At 45.3% G+C, this 20,292-nt stretch overlaps 1 protein-coding gene across 1 annotated transcript in view; it reads left to right on the top strand.

Annotated features, from left to right (window-relative positions):
- LOC139228738 (cingulin-like protein 1) overlaps positions 1-20,292 on the top strand; it is a 165,625-nt gene that overhangs the window by 26,340 nt on the left and 118,993 nt on the right. Inside the window, exons 2-3 of the mRNA XM_070860056.1 lie at positions 194-270; positions 3,068-3,176. Of these exons, the coding sequence (XP_070716157.1) occupies positions 194-270; positions 3,068-3,176 (186 nt within the window). The remainder of the gene's footprint in view (positions 1-193; positions 271-3,067; positions 3,177-20,292) is intronic.

Genomic DNA, 20,292 nt, shown 5'->3' with positions numbered 1-20,292 from the left:
ATCATAGTCCTGTCCTCACCCAACATGGAGTGGAGAGAACAGAACAAAATAAAACAATAATACAATTTTAGTATTCAGCTTCTTGATATTTTGTAGGTGAGCAGGTGGGCTTGGTTCAATCCTGGATTTATAGGTTACATGTTGACATGTTTGGCAATGGAACATAACCCTCTTGTATCAATCTGTGTTTCAGAATATCGGAATGTCAAGTAATCTACTGGACGGAAATGACGCATCTCCACAGAAAGCTTCCACTGATTTCGAGGAAAGGTTGGTCTGACAGGTCATAATTCTTTTGGAGAAAGCTAAGAATGGATGAGGTGTCACGAGGTGTAGTCATCGCCACACACTCGCTCATTTTGAAGCTGCTAAGGAATCCCAAATGCACTAATTTTGTTTCAGTTGGATAGATAAATGTCAAACGGTGACATTTTGTTAGAAAAACACATATCGAATGTCTCTTCGAATTGATCTCTCTATTTACTGGCTACTTATTTATATTTTGCTGCTCATCAAGAGTAAGGATGCCATTGCTAGGAAGACAATAGCCCAAAATTTGCGGTCGAAGTCTTCCCGCGGGCGGATGCCTCTGACCTGCAAAAAAATCTACGAGCTTATCTGGTGGTCCGGGAGGTTCGGCGTCTTGTGGTCCCGGATCTCTACGTGTAGAGGCCCAAGTATCCCAGTGGCGCAGGCGGTTTGCAAGCGTTCCTGGGATCACATGGGCTTACCCAACCAATAGAAGGGAAACCCCATTCATACTTTTGGGGAATTTATGGAATTCCCATAAGTATAAATGGAGTTCACTTAAATTTTTTAAAAATTACATATTTAAAATTAATTAAAATGCCATTATGGGGCTAAAAATAAACTTAGCTTATGGCCTGCTTTTACCAGAATTTCAAGGGCATTCGCTGGGCAGAAGTTGTGTGAATAGCCCAACTCTCTGCCCGTGAATGCTCATTTCTTTTGGATGCTGTGCGATCTGTCAAGAGGATTCTTGACAGATCGCAAGTTCCGGGTTTCAGCACATGCGCACCTTATACTCACCCGTAGAGGCCGCAAATTTAGCCCAAAATATTTCTACTTTCAGTATCTAGAATGAACTCTCAAGCAGAGCATAGCACTGGTGTCATATAAAGTAGAGCTATTTGTACACCGCCCCAACAGTGTGACTTAGCCCTAATGATAGAAAAGCACCAGGACTACTTCAGAACTCTATTAATCATTGGTCACAGCCTGGCTGAATGTGTACTCGATGGATTCTTGACCAACTGTGTGATTTTGAAACTTCTGTGTTCTATAGGTTGTTGGCTGGCTCTGTGTCCTTTTGATTCTTGACTAATGCTCCGTACTATAGATTCTTTGCTGGGACTGTATGCTATAAATTCTTGGCCAATTTATATGCTGTACATAATGCCCCTAGTGCTCCGCAATTCTGTGGCTGTGGAAATTGCCATGGATATGTCCCCCACCACAGAATGCCTCCTCTGCTTCAGAATCCAAAGCAGGAGAGCAGGCAGAAGCAGATAAGAGGTGAGATTTGGAATGAGAAGAATGTGAGTCAGCTCTTAGCACAAGTGTCGCCGCTCTCAATGAGAATTCCATATTAACTCATAGATTTACTGTACAAGCTGACTGTTGATCTCACATTCCCTCCACTCTTGATTCTCCTGTCTCTTCTGCTCCTGCCAGTTCCTTCAGTTATGTCACTGCCTTTACCACTCCTGCCACTTTTCCTGTTCTGTTGCCTCTCCTAATGATGATCCCATTGCTCTTATTTGCATTATCAGGCGGACATCAGCCTTCTCCTTCTGCTGGTGATGACTGACAGCACGTTGGCTGGGGGCGGCTGGTGGCGTGCCTGTGTTAGGCAGGCTGATGGGATGCCTGTAATGCTTACTGGCTGGCTGGATGGCTCTGGGTGGACTGGGTGTCTGGCTGGTTATCGGTGGACCGGCTAGCAGGCTGTGAGTTGACCAGCTGACTGGTTATGGGTGGGCTGGTTAGCTATGGGTGGGCTGGCTGGCTATGCATGGACTGACCGGCTGGCGATGGGTGGGCTGGCTGGCTATGGGTGGGCTGGTTAGCTATGGGCGGGCTGGCTGGCTATGGTTAGACTGACTGGCTGGCGATGGGTGAGCTGACTGTCTATGGGTGGACTGGTTAGCTATGGGTGGGCTGGCTGGCTATGGATAGACTGACTGGCTGGCTATGGGTGGGCTGGTTGGCTGGCTGCTCCTGAACTGTTTCTGCTGCTGGCTGCTGAAGTCTTTGTTCAGCTCCTGCTCTGCTACTACTGTCCCATCTCCTCATCAAATAACATTTATAGTTCAAGTGCCATTTGCTAAAAATCTCCTTTGGGTTTTTAAAAATTTAGTAGCTGCTTTTGTTATAGTTTATTTAAGACTTAACAATGTGCAGTCTACTTGGTAATGTGCCACAGAAATGACATTCTCTATCTGCAAAGTTTAGTTGGGCTTGCTACGGAAATTAACTTAATGTTGCCATGGACTTCTAAGTATTGTGGCTATAGATTCTAGGCTAACGCTTTCAATATTTGATTGCCTTTCAGTCTTACTTCCAGTATTATTTAATGATATAGGGTTAATATCAAAGCTATTTCTATTCCTCGGTCCTTCCCTACATTCCCTAAATCCTTGTTCCAGACTTGGGTTTGAGTGTAGCTTCGAGCGAGAGAGAATAGATTCAGAAGTGTGCCTAAGCCAGCTGTATCTCTTTATCTCCACGGTATAATTGATTCACTTATCACAGCATTCTAGTTGTTATTATTAATCTTACAGTGATTTTATCATTTGTTTGTGAATAAATGATTAAGAGTGAGCAGGTACTGAATGCTTTCATCGACAAAACTAAGGAGAGCAGTGTGAATATGTGCGCAGTGATATATATATATAGCAATAAAAAGAAAATCTGTGCGTGTTGACAAAATGTGAAATAACAACACGAGATGCTGGAAATTGACTGAAGCTGAGTGAACATGTGGAAGAGAAAGGGCAGGTGGGAATCATCAACAGATTCATTCTGACTCTTATTCATTCTTTAGCTTAACAGATGACAGTGAAGAATATTTCAGCATTCTTTTTGGGACAGATCAAGTGATCAGTACAAATGAGAAGGGAGGCAAAGAAATGAACGTGATGAAAGAGAAAATGGTAAGCATTTATTTCGTGCACACATTGCTGAGCAGGACATTTCCTGTTACAATAATTTGCTCCAACAGTAGGAAGTAACTTTATAAGAACATAAGAAATAGGAGCAGGAGTAGGCCATACGGCCCCTCGAGCCTGCTCCGCCGTTTAATACAATCATGGCTGATCCGATCATGGACTCAGCTCCACTTCCCTTCCCGCTCCCCATAACCTCTTATCCCCTTATCATTTAAGAAAATTGTCTGTTTCTGTCTTACATTTATTTATTCAATGTCCCAGGTTTCACAGCTGTCTGAGGGAGCGAATTCCACAGATTTACAACCCTCTGAGAGAAGAAATTTCTCCTCATCTCAGTTTTAAATGGGCGTCCCCTTATTCTAAGATTATGCCCTCTAGTTCTAGTCTCCCCCATCAGTGGAAACATCCTCTCTGCATCCACTTTGTCAAACCCCGTCATAATCCATACGTTTCGATAAGATCACCTCTCATTCTTCTGAATTCCAATGAGTAGAGGCCCAACCTACTCAACCGTTCCTCATAAGTCAACCCCGTCATCTCCAGAATCAACCTCGTGAACCTTCTCTGAACTGCCTCCAAAGCAAGTATATCCTTTCGTAAACATGGAAACAAAACTGTATGCAGTATTCCAGGTGTGGCCTCACCAATACCCTGTATAACTGTAGCAAGACTTCCCTGCTTTTATACTTCATCCCCTTTGCAATAAAGGCCAAGATTCCATTGGCTTTCCTGATCACTTGCTGTACCTGCATAATAACCTTTTGTGTTTCATGCACAAGTACCCCCAGGTCCCGCTGCACTGCAGCACGCTGCAATCTTTCTCCATTTAAATAATAACTTGCTCTTTAATTTTTCTGCCAAAGTGGAGTGACATTTCTAGATTTAAGAGCTGCAGCAAAAATGGAGAAGGATAAAATAACTTGAGAGATTGGTGTAGACGAAGACTAAAAACTGCAGACTGAAAGAAGTGTGAACTTAATAATGCATGCTTTACTCATTTGAAGTAAATTAGGTAATATTTTCTCTTGTCCACCATTGTCTAAAAAATACATAAACGCCGACTAAGCGAGCAAACAAGCAGTCGACTCACAGACAACTGCTAATGCTGCATTATAGGAAGTAAAGTAGTGAATCCCACCCTCCTATATGGCTCCGAGTCATAAGAACATAAGAACATAAGAATTAGGAACAGGAGTAGGCCATCTAGCCCCTCAAGCCTGCTCTGCCATTCAACAAGATCATGGCTGATCTGGCCGTGGACTCAGCTCCACTTACCCGCCCGTTCTCCATAACCCTTAATTCCCTTATTGGTTAAAAATCTATCTATCTGTGATTTGAATATATTCAATGAGCTAGCCTCAACTGCTTCCTTGGGCAGAGAATTCCACAGATTCACAACCCTCATGGAGAAGAAATTCCTTCTCAACTCGGTTTTAAATTGACTCCCCTGTATTTTGAGGCTGTGCCCCCTAGTTCTAGTCTCCCCGCCCAGTGGAAACAACTTCTCTGCCTCTATCTTGTCGATCCCTTTCATTATTTTAAATGTTTCTATAAGATCACCCCTCATCCTTCTGAATTCCAACGAGTAAAGACCCAGTCTACTCAATCTATCATCATAAGGTAACCCCCTCATCTCCGGAATCAGCCTCGTGAATTGTCTCTGTACCCCCTCCAAAGCTAGTATATCCTTCCTTAAGTAAGGTGACCAAAACTGCATGCAGTACTCCAGTTGCGGCCTCACCAATACCCTATAACGTTGCAGAAGGACCTCCCTGCTTTTGTACTCCATCCCTCTCGCAATGAAGGCCAACATTCCATTCGCCTTCCTGATTACCTGTTGCATCTGCAAACTAACTTTTTGGGATTCATGCACAAGGACCCCCAGGTCCCTCTGCACCGCAGCATGTTGTAATTTCTCCCCATTCAAATAATATTCCCTTTCACTGTTTTTTTTCCCAAGATGGATGACCTCACATTTTCCGACATTGTATTCCATCTGCCAAACCTTAGCCCATTCGCTTAACCTATCTAAATCTCTTTGCAGCCTCTCTGTGTCCTCCACACAACCCGCTTTCCACTAATCTTTGTGTCATCTGCAAATTTTGTTACACTACACTCTGTCCCCTCTTCCAGGTCATCTATGTATATTGTAAACAGTTGTGGTCCCAGCACCGATCCCTGTGGCACACCACTAACCACCGATTTCACACCCAAAAAGGACCCATTTATCCCGACTCTCTACTTTCTGTTAGCCAGCCATTTCTCGATCCATGCTAATACATTTCCTCTGACTCCGTGTACCTTTATCTTCTGCAGTAACCTTTTGTGTGGCACCTTATCGAATGCCTTTTTGAAATCTAAATACACCACATCCATTGGTACACCTCTATCCACCATGCTCGTTATATCCTCAAAGAATGGACCATATACAGTAGACACCTCAAACACTGGAGAAGTACCACCAGCATTGCTTCCGCAAGATCCTGCAAATCCCCTGGGAGGACAGACGCACCAATGTCAGTGTTCTCGATCAGGCCAACATCCCCAGCATCGAAGCACTGACCACACTTGACCAGCTCCGTTGGGCGGGCCACATCGTCCACATGCCTGACATGAGACTCCCAAAGCAAGTGCGCTACTTGGAACTCCTACACGGCAAGCGAGCCCCAGATGGGTAGAGGAAACATTTTAAAAACATCCTCAAAGCCTCCTTGATAAAGTGCAATATCCCCACTGGCACCTGGGAATCCCTGGCCCAACACTGCTCAAAGTGGAGGAAGAGCATCCGGGAGGGCGCTGAGCACCTCGAGTCTTGTCGCCGAGAGCATGCAGAAACCAAGCACAGACAGTGGAAGGAGCGTGCGGCAAACCAGACTCCCCACCCACCTTTTCCTTCAACCACTGTCTGTCCCACCTGTGACAGACTGTAATTCCCGTATTGGACTGTACAGTCACCTAAGAACTTACTTTTAGAGTGGAAGCAAGTCTTCCTCGATTTCGAGGGACTGCCTATGATGATGATGATGATGATAGGAAGTGCATGAGATCGTATGCTAAATAACTAATGGCCCTGCGATTGGCATACAAGACAGGAGACTGAATTAAGAAACCATTGAATAAGAAAAGGCCATTTGGTCCAAAGATTCCGAAAATTCTCTCACGAATATACATGTATGCTACTTTGTGGTTTCTCCTTGAGTTTTTTCCCCTTATATGAAAAAAAGTTGCACTTGCATAGTTCCTTTCATGATCTCAGGATGTCACAGCCAATGAAGTACTTTTAAAGTGTGGTCAGTGTTATAATGTAGGGAAACATCACAGCCAATGCATGCATAGCAAGTTGCCACAAATAACAATGAGATAATGACCAGATAATGTGTTAGTTATGGGTGTTGAGGGATAAATATTAGCCAGGACGCTGGGGAGATATCCCCGCTCTTCAAATTGTACTATGGGAACTTTTCATCCACCTGAGAGTGCAGACTGTGCCTCAGCATAATGTCTTATTTAAAGGATGGCACTTCCAACAGTGCAACACACCCTCAGTACTGTACTGACTTGTCAGCCGAGGTTATGTGCTCGTGTTCCTAGACTTGGGCTTGAATCCATGACCTTTTAACTCAGAGGTGAGCCAAGGCTGACACCTGTGATACTTATGATGGGATATTTACATTTGTCAACACAGGCAGGCTGAAGATCATTTCCAAAGTGAACTGACATCATTATTAGTCATGCATATTGGAATTTGAATAAACTAATTAGACCAAAGGAAAAATAAATGCTAAGTAAAGATGGAAAGTGCATTTCTCTTCTGTTCAAATGCTTATATATCTTGCATACAGCTACATTTTCATATGAAGCAAAATAGCACCACAGTGCTACTGGAAGTCCCAGAGTTGATCCCTGGCCACTTAGATTTACGGGCACTACAATTGACCTCAGCTGTACTGGGCTAGCACAGGGGTTAAATGACGATCATTGACTTACTCACCCGCTCCTCCAAGATCATCCTGGAGAACAAACATAACCCCAGGCTTCTTTTCTCCACAACCAACTGTATCCTTAAATACCTCTCCCCTGCCCCCTCCGCCCTCACCCCAAACAACAACTGTGAAGAACTCAGGGATTTCTTTATCATTAAGATTGAGACCAATCCACTGCTTTCTTTCCTTTCCCTTGCCACCAAGCCATACCTCCGACTGACTCCACTTGCCCTAGCCCTGATCCTACTTCTTTCTCCAGTTCCTCTTCTACCTTCCTTCATGCCGTCTCCGAGCTAATCTTGTCCACCAGACCCAATCTGCTGCTCCTTTGACCCCATTCTTACTAAACTGCTGACCACCCTTACTGACTTTGTAAACAGTTCCCTTTCCGCGGATTTTATCCACCTCCCTTTTAAAATTGCTGTCATTACCCCCTTCCTCGATCCCTCTGTCCTAGCAAATACTGACCCAATCTCCAACCTTCCTTTCCTCTCTAAAGTCCTTGAACGTGTTATCTCCCAAATCCGTGCCCATCTTGCCCGCAGCTCTAGGTTTCAATCTTTCCAATCAGGTTTCCAACCCTGCCCCATCACTGAAATGACCCTAATCAAATTCACATCCTCTTGACTGTGTTCATGGTATACTATTCCTCCTTCTCATCCAAAACTTTGCTGCCTGTATCCTATCCTGCACCAAGTTGGCTCACAATACTCCAGCGCTTCACGTTTAAAATTCTACCTTTAAATTCCTTTATATTCTCATTCTACCTATCTCTGTAACACCCCCACCCCAAACTCTCTTTGTTTCTCTGATCAATTGTGCCCCTCCCTGCCTTCGCCCTACCATATGCGACCTCTGAGTTAAAAGGTCATGGATTCAAGCCCAAGTCGAGGATCTTGAGCACATAGTCTAGGCTGACAAGTCAGTACAGTACTGAGGGAGTGTTGCACTGTTGGAGGTGCGATCCTTCAAATAAGACATTAATCAGCTGTGTCAGCCTTACTATTGTGTTCCTAACACAGATGAGACTGCACACAGGGAGATTAAAGTAACAGTGACCTCAGTCTTTATTAAGACACTCCAGAGTGAGGAACAGGCCTTAGGGGTCGGCTAATATACAGTGCTCCCAAGGGATGCTGGGATCCCTTGGGACTTCAGGGGATGCGCTCCCTGGTGGCGGAACATGGGAGTGCATGCTTTACAGATACACAACATCACTTCCCCCCAAAGTCAAAGTGAAAACTATTTACAAGGCGAGGCGGTCGGGAGCCTTTCTTTCCCTGGTGGACCGTTTCGGTACAAATGTCTGTTCTGGTGTGTTGGCTGTGCCCTCGCTGGGCTGGTGTGTTAGAAACATAGAAACATAGAAAATAGGTGCAGGAGTAGGCCATTCGGCCCTTCTAGCCTGCACCGCCATTCAATGAGTTCATGGCTGAACATTCAACTTCAGTACCCCATTCCTGCTTTCTCGCCATACCCCTTGATCCCCCTAGTAGTAAGGACCTCATCTAACTCCTTTTTGAATATATTTAGTGAATTGGCCTCAACAACTTTCTGTGGTAGAGAATTCCACAGGTTCACCACTCTCTGGGTGAAGAAGTTCCTCCGCATCTCGGTCCTAAATGGCTTACCCCTTATCCTTAGACTGTGACCTCTGGTTCTGGACTTCCCCAACATTGGGAACATTCTTCCTGCATCTAACCTGTCTAACCCCGTCAGAATTTTAAATGTTTCTATGAGGTCCCCTCTCATTCTTCTGAACTCCAGTGAATACAAGCCCAGTTGATCCAGTCTTTCTTGATAGGTCAGTCCCGCCATCCCGGGAATCAGTCTGGTGAACCTTCGCTGCACTCCCTCAATAGCAAGAATGTCCTTCCTCAGGTTAGGAGACCAAAACTGTACACAATACTCCAGGTGTGGCCTCACCAATGCCCTGTACAATTGTAGCAACACCTCCCTGCCCCTGTACTCAAATCCCCTTGCTATGAAGGCCAACATGCCATTTGCTTTCTTAACCGCCTGCTGCACCTGCATGCCAACCTTCAATGACTGATGTATCATGACACCCAGGTCTCTTTGCACCTCCCCTTTTCCTAATCTGTCACCATTCAGATAATAGTCTGTCTCTCTGTTTTTACCACCAAAGTGGATAACCTCACATTTATCCACATTATACTTCATCTGCCATGCATTTGCCCACTCACCTAACCTATCCAAGTCGCTCTGCAGCCTCACAGCATCCTCCTTGCAGCTCACACTGCCACCCAACTTAGTGTCATCCGCAAATTTGGAGATACTACATTTAATCCCCTCATCTAAATCATTAATGTACAGTGTAAACAGCTGGGGCCCCAGCACAGAACCTTGCGGTACCCCACTAGTCACTGCCTGCCATTCTGAAAAGTACCCATTTACTCCTACTCTTTGCTTCCTGTCTGACAACCAGTTCTCAATCCCATGTGCTCTAACTTTGCACATCAATCTCTTGTGTGGGACCTTGTCGAACGCCTTCTGAAAGTCCAAATATACCACATCAACTGGTTCTCCCTTATCCACTCTACTGGAAACATCCTCAAAAAATTCCAGAAGATTTGTCAAGCATGATTTCCCTTTCACAAATCCATGCTGACTTGGACCTATCAAGTCACCTCTTTCCAAATGCACTGCTATGACATCCTTAATAATTGATTCCATCATTTTACCCACTACCGATGTCAGGCTGACCGGTCTATAATTCCCTGTTTTCTCTCTCCCTCCTTTTTTAAAAAGTGGGGTTACATTGGCTACCCTCCACTCCATAGGAACTGATCCAGAGTCAATGGAATGTTGGAAAATGACTGTCAACGCATCCACTATTTCCAAGGCCACCTCCTTAAGTACTCTGGGATGCAGTCCATCAGGCCCTGGGGATTTATCGGCCTTCAATCCCATCAATTTCCCCAACACAATTTCCCGGCTAATAAGGATTTCCCTCAGTTCCTCCTCCTTACTAGACCCCCCGACCCCTTTTATAACTGGAAGGTTGTTCGTGTCCTCCTTCGTGAATACCGAACCAAAGTACTTGTTCAATTGGTCCGCCATTTCTTTGTTCCCCGTTATGACTTCCCCTGATTCTGACTGCAGCGGACCTAAGTTTGTCTTTACTAACCTTTTTCTCTTTACATATCTATAGAAACTTTTGCAATCCGTCTTAATGTTCCCTGCAAGCTTCTTCTCATACTCCATTTTCCCTGCCCTAATCAAACCCTTTGTCCTCCTCTGCTGAGTTCTAAATTTCTCCCAGTCCCCAGGTTCGCTGCACTTTCTGGCCAATTTGTATGCCACTTCCTTGGCTTTAATACTATCCCTGATTTCCCTTGATAGCCACGGTTGAGCCACCTTACCTTTTTTATTTTTATGCCAGACAGGAATGTACAATTGTTGTTGGCCCTGCAGGGCTGCTGGGTGAGCCTGGCCTTACTGGGCTGTTGGGCGTGATGGGTTCGACTTCCTGGTGCGGTGTGGTGTCGTTTATCCTTTGGGTCCTTAGCCAGGATGCTGGGGAGATATCCCTGCTCTTCAAATTGTGCTATGGGAACTTTTGCATCCACTTGAGAGTGCAGACTGTGCCTCAGCGTAATGTCTTATTTAAAGGATCGCACTTCCAACAGTGCAACATTCCCTTAGTACTGTACTGACTTGTCAGCCTAGGTTATGTGCTCATGTTCCTAGACTTGGGCTTGAATCCATGACCTTTTAACTCAGAGGTGAGAATGCTAGTACTGAGCCAAGGCTGACACCTGTGATACTTATGTGGGCTTGAAAAAGGTGGTGTCTGCTGTGGGTTGTTTAGGGCAGTCTGTGAACCGCAGCCTCGTTTGGTCCAGTGCTTTCTGCAAATTTGTCCATTGTCTAGTTTGAGTAGAAACAACCTACTCCCTTCTTTAACTAGCACCGTGCCCACGATCCACTTGGGACCATGTCCATAGTTTAGCACATACACAGGATCATTCAGATCAATTTCCTGTGACACGACCATCGTTTACATTTTGTTGCTGCTGCCTGCTCTCTACCTGATCATGCAGGTTGGGGTGAACCAGCGAGAGTCTGGTTTTAAGTATCCTTTTCATGATTAGCTCAGCCGGGGGCACCCCTGTGAGCGAGTGGGGTCTCGTGCGGTAGCTGAGCAGTACTCGGGACAGGCGGGTTTGGAGTGAGCCTTCTGTGACTCATTTAAGGCTCTGTTTGATTGTTTGTACTGCCCGCTCTGCCTGCCCATTGGAGGCCGGTTTAAGCAGGGCCGAGGTGACATGTTTGATCCCATTGTGGGTACTGAATTCTTTAAATTCGGTACTGGTGAAACATGGCCTGTTGTCACTGACCAGTATGTCAGGCAGGCCGTGGGTGGCAAACATGGCCCTCAGGCTTTCAATGGTGGCAGTGGCGGTGCTTCCTGACATAATTTCACATTCAATCCATTTTGAAAAAGCATCCACCAGCACCAGGAACATTTTACCGAGAAACGGGCTCGCATAGTCGACATGGATCCTCGACCATGAGGGCCAAGACCACAAACTTAGTGGTGCCTCTCTGGGCGCGTTGCTCAACTGAGCACACACGCTGCATTGCCATACACAGGACTCTAAGTCAGAGTCGATACTGGGCCATCACATGTGGGATCTGGCTATCGCTTTCATCATTACTATATCCGGGTGTGTGCTGTGGAGATCCGAGATGAACATCTCCCTGCCCTTTTTGAGTAGCACTACGTGGTTACCTCATAACAGGCAGTCTGCCTGAATGGGCAGCTCGTCCTTTTGCCGCTGGAATGGCTTGATTAGCTCTTGCATTTCAACGAGGATGCTGGCCCAGCTCCCATGCAGTACACAGCTTTTTACTCGGGACAGCAGAGGATCTTGGCTGGTCCAAGTCCTACTCTGGCGGGCCGTGACAGGTGATTTATCATTTTCAAATGCTTCCATGACCATCAACAAGTTTTCAGGCTGCGCCATTTTCACCCCCGTGGTGGGCAATGGTAGCTGACTGAGAGCATCCGCACCATTCTCGGTGCCTGGCCTGTGGCGGATGGTATAGTTATACGCTGATAGTGCGAGTGCCCACCTTTGTATGCGTGCTGAGGCATTAGTATTTATCCCCTTGTTTTCAGCGAACAGGGATATGAGGGGCTTGTGATTGGTTTCCAGCTCAAATTTGAGGCCAAACAGATACTGATGCATTTTCTTTACCCCGAACACACGCTAATGCCTCTTTCTCAATTATGCCGCAGGCCCTCTCGGCCTTAGACAAGCTCCTGGAGGCATAGGCGACAGGTTGCAACTTCCCCGCAATGTCAGCTTGTTGTAATACACAGCCGACTCCGTACAACGACGCATCACATGAGCTATACAATACAAGCAGTTTGTTGGAGCATAAAATGTTTCTGGCTTTCTCAAAAGCAATTACTTGTTTTTTTTCCCCATACCCAGTTCTCACCTTTACGCAATAACACATGCAGGAGCTCTAAGAGGGTGCTTAACCCCGGTAGGAAGTTACCAAAATAGTTGAGGAGTCCCAGGAACGACCGCAGCTCCATGACATTCTGTGGCCTGGGCGCGTTCCTGATATCCCCTGTCTTGGCATCTGTGGGCTGAATGCCGTCTGCCGCGATCTTTGTCCCCAAAAACTCCACTTCTGTTGCCATGAAGATGCATTTCGACCTCTTCAGCCGCAGCCCTACGCGATCCAGTCGCTGGAGGACTTCTTCCAGCTTTTGTAGGTGCTCGACGGTGTCCCAACCCGTGACCAATATGTCGTCCTGAAAAACCACCGTGCGTGGTACTGACTTGAGTAGGTTCTCCATGTTTCTCTGGAAGATTGCTGCAGCCGACCAAATTCCAAACGGACATCTGTTGTAGATGAACAGTCCCTTGTGCGTCTTGATGCAGGTGAGTCCCTTCGAAGACGCCTCCAGCTCCTGCGTCATGTAGGCCGAAGTCAGGTCGAACTTGGTGAACATCTTGCCTCCTGACAGCGTCGCAAATAGGTCATCTGCCTTAGTTAGCGGATATTGGTCCTGTAGCGAGAAATGATTAATAGTTGCTTTATAATTGCCGCAAATCCTGATCGTGCCATCACTTTTGAGTACTGGAACAATCGGGCTGGCCCACTCGCTGATTCCACTGGGGAGATGATGCTCTCGTGTTGCAGCCTGTCCAGTTCGATTTCCACTCTCTCCCTCATCATGTGAGGTACTGCTCGCGCCTTGTGGTGAATGGGTCGTGCCTCTGGGACCAAGTGGATCTGCACCTTCGCCCCGGAAAAGTTTCCAATGCTTGGATCAAAAAGTGAAGGAAATTTGTTAAGAACCTGGGCACATGAGGCCTCATCGACTTGTGATAGCGCTCGGATGTCATCCCAGTTCCAGCGGATTTTGCCCATCCAGCTCCTTCCAAGCAGTGTGGGGCCATCGCCCGGGACAATCCAGAGTGGCAGTTCGTGCACCATGCCCTCTTAGGTGATCTTGACCATGGCGCTGCCCAGGACAGTGATAAGCTCTTTGGTGTATGTTCTCAGTTTCGTGTGGATGGGGCTCAGGCCTTGTTGCACCACAGTCTCTCAAACTTCTTTTTACTCATGATGGATTGGCTAGCGCCACTGTCCAGTTCCATGGCTATGGGTAAGCCATTCAATTTTACATTTAACATTATAAGTGGACATTTCGTGGAAAATGTGTGCACCCCGTGTACTTCAGCATCTGCCTCCTCTCTCTGAGGGTCAAAATTGCTTTGATCCACCATGGACCGATCTTCCTCTGCCATGTGGTGGTTAGCAGGTTTTACAGAGCTTGCAGCTTGTCTGCAAGCTCGCTGGAGGTGCCCCATTGTTCCACAGCTCTTGCAAACATACCCTTTGAAGCGGCATGAATAGGCTGAATGGAAGCCTCCACAACACCAACAAGGTGTGAATTGCCTTGCATTCATCCTTTGTTGCGGACTCTGAGTCATCTGGGTCATCTGAGGCCTGCTGGCAGTTGCAGACTTGTGGTTTCTGCCCTGTACATTTCTGCTCGCAAACACAGTTCCAGTTAATTTATGAACATTGCTAGCACTTGTGTGCTGAGAGATTTATTTGGTGTTATCACTGGTGGACATAAACACCTGTGCTATCGCAATGGCCTTACTGAGGGTCGGTGTCTCTACAGTCAAAAGTTTTTGTAGGATGGTATCGTGGCCAATGCCCAGAACAAAAAAGTCTCTGAGTATCTGCTCCAGGTAGCCATCAAACTCACATTGTCCTGCAAGTCGCCTTAGCTCAGCGATGTAGCACGCCACTTTCTGACCTTCAGATCGCTGGCACGTGTAGAACCGATACCTCGCCATCAACACGCTCTCCCTTGGGTTAAGATGCTCCTGAACCAGTGTACACATCTCCTCATACGACATATCTGTGGGTTTCACCGGAACCAGAAGATTCTTCATGAGGCTGTAGGTCGGTGCCCCACAGACCGTGAGGAGGACCGCTCTCCTTTTTGCAGCGCTTCCTTCTCCGTCCAGCTCGTTGGCTACAAAGTACTGGTCTAGCCATTCAACATAGGCTTCCCAGTCCTCACCCTCTGAGAACTTCTCCAGGATGCCCACAGTTTGCTGCATCTTTGCGTTGGATTTGTATTCTCGTCGTCAGTTGTTATGTTCCTGACGCAGATGAGACTGCACACAGGGAGGTTAAAGTAAAAGTGACCTCAGTCTTTATTAAGACACTCCAGAGAGAGGAACAGGCCTCAGGGGCCGACTTATATACAGTGGGATCCCTTGGGACTTCAGGGGATGCGCTCCTTGATGGCGGAACATGGGAATGCATGCTTTACAGATACATAACACTTGCAATCTGGAATTCCTCCTTCACTCTCCTCCTTTAAGACGCTCCTTAAAACCAAGCTTTAGGTCACCCCTCCAAATATCTCCTTTATTGCAAGGGCAGTGGAGTATCAAAGTAGGGAAGTCCTGCTACATCTGTACAGGGAATTGGTGAGATCACACCTGGAGTACTGCGTACAATATTAGTCTCATTATTTAAGGAAGGATATACTTGCATTGGAGACAGTTCAGAGAAAGTTCACTGGGTTGATTCCTGAGATGAAGAGGTTGTCGAAGAAAGATTGAGCAGGTTGGGCCTGTACTCATTGGAGTTTAGAAGAATGAGAGGTGATCTTATTGAAACGTATAAGATTATGAGGGGGCTTGACAGAGTAGATGCAGAGAGGATGTTTCCTCTCTTGGGGGAATCTAGAACTAGGGAACATAGTTTCAGAATAAGGGGTTGCTCATTTAAAATGGACATGAGGAGGAATTTCTTCTCTCAGAGGGTTGTGAATCTGTGGAATTCTCTACCTCAGAAGAGCTGTGGAGGCTGGGTCATTGAATATATTTAAGGTGGAGATGGACAGATTTTTGAATGATAAGGAAGTCAAGGGTTATGGGGAGAGGGCAGGGAAGTGGAGTTGAGGCCAAGATCAGATCAGCCTACTCCAGCTCCTATGTTTGCCTCAGCAGCCATTGTTGTCTGATTACGCCTTTGTGAAATGCCTTTGAACATGTCTCTATGTTAAAAACTCTATATAAATGCAAGTTGTTGTTGTTGTGCTGCTGGAAATTGCATATGTTTGGCTGCCAAGTGAGGACAGAATCAGGCTTGGTTGTAAGGCCCTCCAAGATCAGCTGCAGGAATTGAGCACATAATTTACAATGATGCCTCAGTCATCATCACAGGTGCCTTCAGGAGCACACAAAAGATCCAATAACACTAATTTACCATACGGCCCCTCGAGCCTGCTCTGCCATCCAATACGATCATGGCTGAGCTGATCATGGACTCAGTTCCACTTCCCCACCCGCTCCCCATAACCCCTTATCCCCTTATCGTTTAAGAAACTGTCTATTTCTGTCTTAAATTTATTCAATGTCCCAGTTTCCACAGCTCTCCGAGGCAGCGAATTCCACAGATTTACAATCCTTTGAGAGAATAAATTTCTCCTCATCTCTGTTTTAAATGGGCGGCCCCTTATTCTAAGATCATGCTCTCTAGTTCTAGTCTCCCCCATCAGTGGAAACATCCTCTCTGCATCCACCTTGTCAAGCCCCCTCATAATCTTGTACGTTTCGATAAGATCACCTCTCATTCTTCTGAATTCCAATGAGTAGAGGCCCAACCTACTCAAGCTTTCCTCATAAGTCAACCCCCTCATCCCTTGAATCAACCTAGTGAATCTTCTCTGAACTGTCTCCAGAGCAAGTATATCCTTTCGTAAATATGGAAACCAAAACTGCACTCAGTATTCCAGGTGTTGCCTCACCAATACCTTATATAGCTGCAGTAAGACTTCCTGCTTTTATACTCCATCTCCTTTGCAATAAAGGCCAAGATACCATTGGCCTTCCTGATCACTTGCTGTACCTGCATACTATCCTTTTGTATTTCATGCACCAGTACCCCCAGGTCCCGCTGTACTGCGGCACTTTGCAATCTTTCTCCATTTAAATAATAACTTGTCCTTTGATTTTTTCAGCCAAAGTGCATGACCTCACACTTTCCAACATTATAGCCCATCTGCCAAATTTTTGCCCACTCACTTCGTCTGTCTGTGTCCTTTTGCAGATTTTTTGTGTCCTCCTCACACATTGCTTTTCCTCCCATCTTTGTATCATTAGCAAACTTGGCTACGTTACACTCAGTCCTTTCTTCCAAGTCGTTAATATAGATTGTAAATAGTTGGGGTCCCAGTACTGATCCCTGCGGTACCCCACTAGTTACTGGTTGCCAACCAGAGAATGAACCATTTATCCCGACTCTCTGTTCTCTGTTCGTTAGCCAATCCTCTATCCATGTTATACCGTTATTGCATTAAAAGATATCAAGTGCCTCACACCACTTATGCACCATTAGTGTTCTGGACACGAATTTCCTCGATCTTTTCGGCAGCTTTGACTCTCTGCCTGCCCAAGCCCCATAGGGCCCATTTGCATAGAAGTGACACTGACCTTGTGGCTCTGTGCCTGCCAATTCCCTGCTTTTATGCCACTACTGCACTGTGGGAAAGTTAGAAGCATATAAGATTGCTCCCCTAGTCACCGATTTCAATGGAAGTGAAGAGTTTGGGAGCTTTGAAGAGCTCCCAAAATTTGCTTGCTTAATTCTGGCTTCATAGCTGCTTTTTCAACTGATTTTCTTCACAGATTTGCTCACTGAGACTTGCATTTGACCCCTCCCCCACTCCATAGTGCTACAGTTCCACCCCAGCTCCCCAACATATTGTGAATAACTATGGGATGGGTATGGCGTTGCTCCTGGGCATTCCTCTCTATGCTAGACTTATTGAAGAGGACAGTACAAGTCGGTGAGGAAAATAAGGCAGCATGGCAGAGGACATCAGCCCAGTAGGCACTACCCCCATAGCATGTCTAGATGCACCACATGCCCTTTAATTGCACCTTGTTCGCAAAGATCTTCAGCTTCGCTCCATTGCTAGAACAGCTGTATATTAATGCAAAACGGACAGTGCTCTAAATTGTTTTGGCACCGGAACCCTTCAAGGTGCCTTAGGCTATCTGTGCAACATGACTCTCTTCCAGGAAGGTTCGCGGGTCTTCCTATGAAGAATCCACCACACTTTGATGAGAAGCTGCCCTGTCCTGGTACCCTGTGGGTACAACTGACCTGTGACTCTCGTGATGCTGGCAAGGGGCATGTTCGATGAAAGTGAGGGATTCCTTGAGTTGAGAAATACAAAGGAAAACATAGGAACAGGAGTAGGCCATTCATCGTCTTAAACCTGTTCCACCATTCAATTAGATCATAGCTGATCTGTACCTCAACTCCATTTACCTGCCTTTATTCCATATCCTTTGGAACCTTTAGCTAATAAAAATCTAGCGATCACAGTCTTGTAAATTTCAGTTGAACCAGCATGCCCAGCCTTTTTGGGGAAGTGAGTTCCTGATTTCTACTGCCCTTTATGTGGAAGAAGTGCTTCCTGCTTTCACTTGAAAATGGGCTGGCTCTAATTTTAAGATCGTGCCCCTTGTTCTGGGTCCCATCAGTAGAGGAAATGGTCTCTCTCTCTCTCTACCCCAATGAGTGTTCTGTAAGATCATAACTAAGTCATCTTCAACTTCCTCCCCCTTTTTTTTAATAAATGTGAATGGAAATTGTCTTGGCCTGGAGGCTTCACTGAGGGAAGAAGAGAGATAATTTGGAAAAAGAAATTGTGGATTTTTAAAAATAACGTTCTGCATGTACAACACTGAAAATCAGAGCTAGTGTTTAAAGCTAGACAGCTGAGTTGATTGTTACACTTCATTGAAGCAAGTTAATTTGCACTATCTGTATAGACATTACCCAATGATTCTATAGCAACTTTCCTTCTTTTCTTCCTTTGCTATTGAGAATCTGCATATCTGTAGCAACACTGACTAAATGTCATTGAAGTAAAAGGGTGGAAACTGGCATTTAAAAAATAAATTCAAATAGATGGATTAGTGTATCAGGGAATTTAACCGTAGCTTCTTTAGTTACCTTTGACCTATTTAAATATTCATTGTTTCTTAATGCTGTTCTGTTTTGCACAGTACAGTGCACAGTTAGGATGTAAGGATAATAAGACATATTACTATCATTAAGCATGAGTTGTGCTAATGAATCTCATACGTCTCTATGACAATAACTTGGCAACTATAAAGCACAAGGGCCGGCAGAGTGTTTGAAAGTTTTTTTTAGTTTAGTTTAGTCTGTGACTTATTAAAAAAAATGATAATGTAGATATGAATCTTAAGTAATTAATGTGAACAATGCTAATTAACCATCATAATTAAAAAACTAATAATCTAGAACATTGTTTTTTTTCACAAGTGCATTAGCTGTAATTGCCTAGCAACACATTTGGGCCTCATTAACGTATGCACAAAACAGATTTTTTTTTGGCTTTGTCTCCATAGCAACAAACTGTTCTACGGTCTCTGGAGTGCATGATTGTAAATTGTTTATGTGTGCATGATCGTTTTTTTTTTGTCTTAAGCAGCAACGACAAACATATCAATGTGCAAATAATTTCATTCTAATCATTAACTAATTAATTTATCGTAAAGTTGAGCATAGGATGTACATGTCATCAAGTATTACCGAATACCTCAAATACAGAGCATCAAAAGACATTTATCACAATGCGCTCTCAAAGGCTTTCTGGGTAAATACGTTGCGCAGTGTGGTATAGAACCACACCAATCACAAGCTCCCAGGTTTGATGCCTAAGCTGTGCTGAAGTAGCTGATCTCTGCCTAGGTGGAAGAATGTAGGAACGTAGGAAACTACAGGTTTAGAACAGATCAGGCTGTGCACCTGGCCAGTCTCACCTCTCAATTGTCTAAACTCGTAAATATCTATCCAATTCTCCCTTTGGTTTTTCCGCACTATCTGTCTCCCCTACCTCCCTGGGCAGATCATTCCACATTCACTACTCTGTGTGGAGTAGTTAAACCTAAACCGTCTGTGTACTTTCCCTTTTCTGAGCTACCAAGCTTTGTGGCAATGTCGAACATATTATCAGGGTTCAATATTTCTATTCCCTTAAGAATCGGGAATTCTTAAATAATACTTTCCCTGAGCCTTCTCCTCTGCAGAGTAAATAATCCAAGGTTGCTCAACCTCTCCTCATCGCTCAGGTGTCTTAAGCTCGGTGTCACTTGCCTTTATTGCCTCAGTGCCTGGATATCCTTGCTGTTGTGTGGCAAGTGGACTTATACACAGTTTGTCAGGTGTGACTGTCACAGTGCCTTGGACAGGTTCGTTATCACCTCCTATGATTGGTGCGCTATCCTTTTCACTACAAACTCCAAGATCCGGTTCGTTTTATTGACTGCTGCCACACTGAAATGATCGTTTCAGTGAGTTATCCACCCACGATCCCTCTCCTGTGTTGTGTCCCGCAGTCTAGAGCTATTTAATTTATATCCCCACTGTTTATTTCCCTTCTTTATTGACTAAAGGCTGTTTCCACTCATCAGCTCACCGTCCCATTAACCCCAGGTGCCTTTGTATTTGAAGTCAATGGAAATAAAAATAGGGAGAGATGTAAAGCGGGCTGCTGATTC

The sequence above is a fragment of the Pristiophorus japonicus genome, chromosome 2 (assembly GCF_044704955.1).
Source record: "Pristiophorus japonicus isolate sPriJap1 chromosome 2, sPriJap1.hap1, whole genome shotgun sequence".
NCBI lineage: Eukaryota > Metazoa > Chordata > Chondrichthyes > Pristiophoridae > Pristiophorus > Pristiophorus japonicus.
This window is presented reverse-complemented; position numbering and strand designations above follow the sequence as displayed.